Source organism: Rhinolophus ferrumequinum, chromosome 21, assembly GCF_004115265.2.
Source record: "Rhinolophus ferrumequinum isolate MPI-CBG mRhiFer1 chromosome 21, mRhiFer1_v1.p, whole genome shotgun sequence".
Classification (NCBI taxonomy): domain Eukaryota; kingdom Metazoa; phylum Chordata; class Mammalia; order Chiroptera; family Rhinolophidae; genus Rhinolophus; species Rhinolophus ferrumequinum.
Genome location: NC_046304.1, coordinates 50,112,019 through 50,119,945, shown reverse-complemented (window position 1 = coordinate 50,119,945; position 7,927 = coordinate 50,112,019). Strand labels below are relative to the sequence as shown.

The 7,927-nt window shown below is 49.5% G+C and overlaps 1 protein-coding gene across 2 annotated transcripts; it reads right to left on the bottom strand.

The window, feature by feature from the left end:
- Nucleotides 1-356: 356 nt before the first annotated feature.
- On the bottom strand, nt 357-7,002 carry MRPL58 (mitochondrial ribosomal protein L58). 2 transcript variants are annotated; one of them, XM_033091718.1, is made up of 6 exons: nt 6,857-6,999; nt 4,084-4,120; nt 2,241-2,300; nt 1,596-1,678; nt 1,334-1,503; nt 357-1,059 (listed from the first exon to the last, which is right to left on the bottom strand). In XM_033091718.1, exons 1-6 carry the CDS (start codon nt 6,953-6,955, stop codon nt 975-977), a joined length of 534 nt encoding a protein of 177 aa, XP_032947609.1. In that variant the 5' UTR covers nt 6,956-6,999; the 3' UTR covers nt 357-974. The 2 variants fall into 2 exon arrangements, with proteins under 2 accessions (XP_032947609.1, XP_032947608.1); XM_033091717.1 differs by having other exon boundaries at nt 366-1,059; nt 6,770-7,002.
- Nucleotides 7,003-7,927: the final 925 nt, after the last annotated feature.

Here is a 7,927-nt window from a genome sequence, read left to right as displayed (position 1 = left end):
CCTTCACTGTAAGAGTCATTTAGCGATGCCTTTCCCTGCCCTAAACGATGAGGTCCGTGCTCACATACAGGCTATACACTACTGCCATTCATTATCCTGCATGTAGAGAATCACATGCAGTATCTGTCAAATGAGTGAACTAGATCAAAACAATAGAGAACATCCTATGAAATCCATACATGCCAGAGTAATCTGCTTCTGGAATGCTGGCTGGGTACTCCACACCCATGGGATTGCAAAACCCTTTTTCCAGTCCCAACTCGATCTTTTCCTGCCCCCACGACCCCACAGCCTGTGACAGCACCTAACACATGATACTCCCTCCCACTCCAGTGATTCCCTACTACCTATGTTTCCCAGAATCTTCTGTCTCCCTCTCACGACCTCCCATTCAGATGGCTTCCTCATCGTTTCCTGCTCCCCAACCCCGGCCGTTTCTTTGGTCTCCTTTATCCACACTGTTCCCTTCAGTGGCATATCCTCCGCCCTTCTCCACTGATTAAGATCCTATACCTTTATCGAGGCCCGGCTCAGATGCCCACTCACCTGTCCCAGTCTTTCTACCTGACAGTGGGTTCCTTGAGGGCAGACAGAACACTCATTCCTGTTCCCCCAGGTTGTGACAACTAGTCAGTGACAGTCAGTAAGTGTTAGGCAGATGTCAACGGAGAGAAAAGGTAGGAATTCTGTTCTGAAGCATTCTGAAGGAAAAGAGATGCCACTGCATTTAGGATTTTATTCCAGCGAAACATTAAGTGGATAATTAAGGTCTGACCACCTAGAATTGCCCATAAAGACCTCTGCAACCAGTGCCTGCAACCCTCATCTGAACGAAGGTTCTCTGGAGGCTCCGATGTTAGAGACAAGCCTTGACAGCCACAAACAACACATCAGTCTCCTGACGGCCTAACGGCTCTCTTGGCCGCAGCTGCCTGGACGCCCAAGGGGGGTGTCTGCCAGCTCTGGAGGATGATTCAGTCCATATCTACCCTTCTGCTTGTCTTTATGGCAGAATTGATTCTCTTTTGTCTCAGCCTTTCCCGATTCATGTTTTCTATCCTGAAAACAAAAAGAGACCTCAGTTAGGCCCAGATGCCCAATCTGTGATTTTCAAAGTGGTGACAGGAGCTGGCAGCTCAGCAGGAAGCACAGCAGCCTGAGCAGCAGGTGCCAGTGCACGAGCCTCCACTCCAGGTCCGAGTGTTCTCCCACTCCCCGGGCTTTTCCACGTGTCTGCTGGGAGCTCGTGAACTTGGCCTTGCCGTCTGTCTTCCCTGTGCCATCCCTCCTTCACGGGACTCAGCTGGTAGAAGCTTGGGGCGTTTTCTGGTACCTGATTCTCTTTAGTACGGCATCTTCTTTGGAGGGCTCCTTGGCTGTCTGGCTGGCCTCTGCGATCATATCTCGAATTTTCTGTAGGCAATCTGCCAGATTTCGGAACTGATAGCGGCTGCATTCAGAGGTGAGTATCAACTCTCCTGACTTGTTGATCTTATTTTTATGCTGCAGGGAATAAAGGCAAAACCAGAGTTCTACAGAGGAAAGGTTTAAAAGCAACTGAGGGGTTACAGCAAAAGAGAGGGGCCGGTGGTTACCGTGATGGCCATCTTCTGCCGCACAGGCTCTGCGATCCAGTCGGCAGTTGCCAAATGGAACCTGACTTCAGCCTTGGAATTCACTGTAGAGAAAGGGACGAGGGAGTATGGGTCACCGAGACTCTAGGCAGGCTCAGCACCAGGGTGGCTGGTGACCAACCTGAGACAAAGCGAGGTGACACACACCCAACCACGTAGGTTTCTATCCTGTGTCAACTTGGGGATACAGAGGTGGCCATAGAATGAGCCTGCAAATGAGCATTTTGGACAAAAATAAACTTCCAGGAACTAAATGCCCAGTGCTCCTCTTATAGTTTATTGGGTTTGGAAAGAGCGGGGGGATGGGTTCCACAAGAATGAAGGAAACCTGTTCTTGGAGCTGCCTGCCAACTCACACTGTGATTTCCCTTTGTTTAGCCTCACAAGCCAATCCTAGTCCCAGCAGCCCACAGCTGAAAGGCTGAGACTCAGACCACATTCAAAAGAATAAAGAGGATTATTATAAAGTGGCAGTATTTAAGCTTCTGCTAAAAATAAATGAATAAATAAAATAAATCCCTTTATTCGACATGAATGTAAACAAAGGGTCCTCAAGTCCATCTTCCAACTAAGTTTTAAAGTAAAAGAAAACAAGGTGCCCTGTACCTTTGTTAACGTTCTGGCCTCCAGGACCACTACTCCGACAATAAGATATTGTCAAGCGATCTGTAAAACAGAACATGCACCAAAAAATGGATTATCTCATGGCAAAATGTGCAAACTTAATTTACTATCAACATAACTATCCCTATTCCACATCTCTCCCTTTCACTGACTTTGACATATATAAACTAACATTCAGATCAGCAGAGTAAGAGATTATTTACAGATGTCAAAACTAAAACCAAGAGGAAGACAGACAGTAGAGGATGTAAAATTATGACCCGGTTTTCTGCTTCTAGTCTCGTGCATTCCACCAGATTCAGCTGCCTTAGCTTTCTCCTGTTCATTTGTTTTAAAGCAAGGATTCTTTCAAAAGCTCAACCGAAGGGACACACTTAGTTTAATATTATATTTAAAAACGTGCTGGATGTGGATCCCAATAGACTATCAGCGCCAAGTGGGCTCCCAGTGCCTAGCGCTTGGTCAGTGTGTAAAAACATGTGCCGGATAAATGAGCACTCGATTTGGAGCTGGGAGGCCTTGCTTCCCACACTGGCACAGCCAATGACTATGTGACCTTGGCCGAGTCCACTGCTTCTCTGGGTCTGTTTGGTGTTTGGACTCTCTAAATGAGGTTCCTTCCCTCTATTTTTAGCATTCATGAAAAGCAGCCCCTAGTGTGTGAAGAAAGGAGGGAAGTGGGAAAAGTCAGACGACTAGGAGGTGAGCTACAAGAGGTTTGGGTGGCGAAGAACTCTGGCACCGCGGTGGCGGAGAGCAGGCTTCCCCTCGCAGTGGTGACCCATCTCGGGGCTGCGTCTGAGAGGCTTTCCTCCTTTGGGCAAATGAACTCAGTTTGCTGACCAGGTAACAATGCACGTGGCACAGTAGGGAGCCAGTTCCAGCATGGTGTCGGTGACCTGGCCTGTGTCCACACAGGCCACCTAGGCCTGGCTTGCTGCAGCCGAGTCTGTCCTGGCAGGGACACCTGTGATCCTCCCAGAGCACAGGAGGCAGGTGAGGAGCTGCGACACCGCCATCTCCCACTGCCTCCCTGTCTGCCCCGGAGGCTGTCTTGAGAGTTTCTTAGCCTCCTGTTCTGGGAAACAGGCTTGCTGCCTCCTTCAGGCACATGCGCACCTCAAGGCTCAGCGGACGGCTATCAAATCGGCCACAGGGTGCCCTCTCCCTCGTGTTGCCATCACCTCGCCTCTTTGTTTCAGTGTCACCCTGAGCAAGGGCCATGGGGAGCCGGCACCTTTGGTTCTCTTCCTTCCCTGGTGTGTGGAGTCACAAACTCTCTGAATCTGAAAAAGGATGGATTGTTTCTTTCCAGGCCATGCCTGTCAGGCCCTGCCTTATGCTTAATGGGTACACAATTTTAAAGTTACGCAAACAGTTTACAGGGAGTGGTCCCCTCAAGTTCGTCCTTTCCTCTCCACTCCCCAAGGCAGTCCTCACGTCCAATTTCTTGTACATCCTTTCAGATCTATGTACACATGTAGAAATATGTATCTTCTAGATGTATATGTAATGCACAAATGGTAGCTTGCTATACATATTCTTCTGCACCTTACTTTCTTCACATGACAATTAATTCATCTACTATAAAGATTAGTCCGTGTCACAAGAACATCAAGCGCTCTCCATTCATGCTGCACACCACAGCACTACAGAGCGGCTACAGCATCATGTTTTTGCTCTTCAAAATAATGCTGAAAGGACTCCACTTTTGCACACCCAAAGACAGTTCCTTTACTTTCATTAGGCTGGAGAGATCTGGAAGGAAGGTGTGAGGGGCAGAGAAATGGATGATTTTTTTTTTTTATAAAACAAAATTACTTACCTAGAGGAATGTCACTGTTGGCTTGCTTTGCATCATCCTGTAAAGTAATGTAGGCAGTGTCACATAAACAGTCCCTGCTGGGTGACTCTAACTGGTTCAGTCCAACCAAAGAAATGATGTAAAGCCACGACGCAAATGTAATAACAACTATTTTCAGGTCCCCAGCAAAATCGTATCACACGACTGAAAAAGCTTCCCCAGACTCCAGAGGTACCATCTCAGAAACACTCTTCCAGGAAAATGGAACTGACCTCTCCAGCCTTCCCTGCCTCCATCTTAGCTACTGTTGGGCACCATCAGACGTCTGGCTCCTGGGAGGGATGGAGAGCTCCAGGATACACATGCATCAGGGAGACTCCAAAAGGAACACCCTCTGCCAACCTGGTGGGCCACCTTGTTCCTTCCGCTCACCTGGGAGGCTGCCTGCCTTGAACAGTGACTAGCACATCTGCCTTGAGGGTTTGTGTCAAACTGAACTATTCACTCCAGACCTCTCACCTGCATGTCTCTCCCATGCTGTTCCTCTAGCAATGGCCTTCAGCCTTAGACCCTCATGTCCACAGGCCCAGGGCAAACACTACCCCTCTGAGGCTCTTCTGCCCAACCAAGCTCAAAGCATCTTCACCTGCCCTGCCCCCCACTTTCACTCCTTTTCATCTTAGAATTATGTAGGGGTGCAATCCTCATCTTACTCCGCCTCTCTGCAGCACTGAAGACCATGGACCACGCCCTCCCTGACGTACGTTCTTCCCCTTCCTTCTGAGCTATCCTCGTTTTTCCTTCTATCTGCCTAGGACGTTCTCAATCTCTTTTGCTTGCTCCTTGCAACCTTTAAACACTGACATGTCCCTGAAATCCTCTCTCTTCTCAATCTTACTCTTTCCCCAGGACATTTCATCTATCTGTGTTGATGAAAATATCATCTATGTTGGTGACTCCCAACTTTCTGGCTCAAACTCAAACCTCTTTGTTCAATTCCAGACCCACAGAGCCGACTGCTATTCGGCGTCTCTTCTCAGATGCCCAATGGATGCCTCAAACCTCAAGCCTCCTCACAGAGGACTTCCCTTACAATCAATGTCAGGTAGCTCCCCAGCAAATCTATGACAGCACCCTGATCTATTCATTACTTCTCACTACCTGAAATGCTTGCTCTATGTGTTTACCGTCTGCTCCTTCCACTAGAACAGAAGCTGTATCTGCAATGCTTGAAACAGTGTCTGACACAGTGAGAACACAATCAATTTTTTGGTGGATGAAAAAACAAATGAATATTATCGCCCCGTTCTAATCTCAATTAATGGCAACTCAATCCTGCCGCTGCTCAAGGCCCCAGACTTCAATTCCTCGCTTATTCTCACTTCTCGTAGAAAATCCATTAGCAGATCCTAGAGGCTTTCCCTTCAGAGTATAGGTTCAGAATACAGAACCTGACCCATTCTCGTTATTCCTGTTGCTTTCGCCCTGCTTCTCCTCTCTTACCTGTATTAGTACAATCTCCTACCTGGTTTTCCTGTTCTTGCCATTCTACAGTCTATTCTTTATAAGGCTCTATATGAGTGATCCCTATAAAACCAAGGTGGGTCTTTCTACTCGTCTCCCTCAAACCCTCGACTAAGTCCCCATCACCTTCAGAGTAAAGCTAAAGGCCGCTAAGCCCTATACACAGGCCTGCCCCCACCCCTCTCCTCTTTAGCTTCATCTCTGACTCCCCTGGGCAGCCAACTGGCCTGCTTTCTGTTCCCTGAACAAGTCCAGCATGTGATTGCTCTGAGGTGGCTGCACCTCCTGTTCCCTCTGCAGGGATGCTCACCTCTCCGCCATTCTCGTGGCTCTCTGCCTTGTTTCTTCCAGGTCCTTACTCAGATGTCACCTTCTCAGAGGCCTTTCCAGGCCATCCTACTTAAAACTGCAACCCTAGTCCGTACCTTAGCACTCCTTCTTCCTCTGAGCTTTACTGTCTCCAAAGTACTTATCACTAGCTCACATACCCTGTACTAATTTCTTATTGCCTGTCTCCTTCCATTAGAAGACAACCTCCACAAGCATTAGGATTTTGGTGTTTTGTTCACTACTCTATCCCCATGCCTCGCAACAGTGCGCAAAGCATGTTTTCAATAGAAGTTTGCTGAATGAGTGAATAAAGCAATGAACCTTTTCTTCCAGTCCTGTAGGTAGAAACTCATCAGAATTGGCGGGGTCCTACCGCTCCTGCTCAGGGGCCTGATACAGAGCCTGCACCGAGCGGAGTGTCATTAAATGCATCCTGACAAAACGAACGAGAAGCCCTGTTTCCCAGTCGTGCTGGGGTTACGAGAGGCTAAGGACAGCGTAACTTTCTAAAACATTCCAGAAAGGAGCAAACAACTTGGCATCCTACTACCTTTATTGTCCACTCTGCGGGGCCAGAATACCCACATTTTCCGTTGGGACAAGAATCTGTGCCTAAGGGCCGGGGAACTAATGCAGAAAAGCTGGTGGTCTCGTAGGAAGCACATCACATCCAGCGTGCACACCTCAAGCCAGCGCGGGCTCCAAGACCCTCCCCGTGGCCCCAGTCCCCGGTTGCTCGGGCAACCAGCTCCCTCCCGTCGTGGCCCCTTCGATTAGCGGTACGCCTGGCCAATGGGGCCCCGGCTTTCTGACGTCACCCACCAAAGATAAAGAAACGCCCCTTCCGGCTCACCGGGACCTTCCAGGCAGTATCCAAACCCCGCGACTCCGGGTAGAGTTTGTCCAGGCTGTAAATGCTCTGGAACTCGGTGCCGTCTACCTGCTTGTGCAAATCCCGGCGGGGGCAATGCGTGGGCGGCGGCAGCAGCCAGGGTCTAGCTCGGCTCAGGCCCCAGCGCAGGCACCAGGCGACCGCCATGATTGCGTCTTGGAGTCGCTTCCGGTGTCGCTTACTTCCGCGGTCCGCGAGCTCGCGTTTCCCTCTGGACTTTTGTTCCACGCGTTTGTTAGCGTCCGCCGCGGGAGGCTGCGAGCCGCACTTCCGGCGTGGCTCTGCCGCGGAGCCTATTAGAGGCTCTCCGTCCGCCGCCTCTGGGGAGGTCTGGTTGGTCCTCTGAGGTCCGCGGCAGCGGTGGGGGACACGTTGACCAAACAGTGAGCTTTCAGGGGGGCCTCCTGGTAAAAGGACCCTCGGATTGCCCCCCAGAAACACCACTATTCTATTCAGAGTCTGTGCCCGGCTGAACCACTTTCCCCGCAAGTCTCACACCATCATCAGTGAGGCCTACCCTGCCTGGCCTAGTTCATCTCCATCCTGTGTACCCTGCTCTTCCCCCCCACCCCCTTCACATCATTCAGTGCTATTGTTGTAGTTTACTTCTTGTCTTCCAGCCAGAATGTAATAAGCTCCAGGAGTGCACTGGCTCACTACTGGATCCCCAGCACCCAGACCCTAGCACATCATAGGTAATAAATATTTGTCAAGGTTGAAACATGTGGAGAATTTTTAAGTTTATTTGAGCCAAACTGACGACATATGCTGGGGGGCAAGATCTAAAAGGCTCCCCCGAATTAAGTTTTGCGGCTTCTGTTATGCATTTGCAATTAAGGGGACATAAGGCAGATTGGAGAAAGCAAGGTGGGGATTGGATTACAGGATAGTTAACAAGGTTATGTGCTCGCTTGAGGGTTAATACCCTCTTGGAGGGGTATCACTTCTGGTGTTTCAAAGATGAGTTAACCTGGATTCCCGAGAACTATGGTTAGGGATGGCTTAAAACCTTCAGCCAAAGAAGTTTCAGGCCTGGCGTGTGACTTCTCACCATGACCTGCCCCGTTAGGAGTTTATGGTCACATCACCCTGTGAGTTTACTTTCCATATAACCCCCTT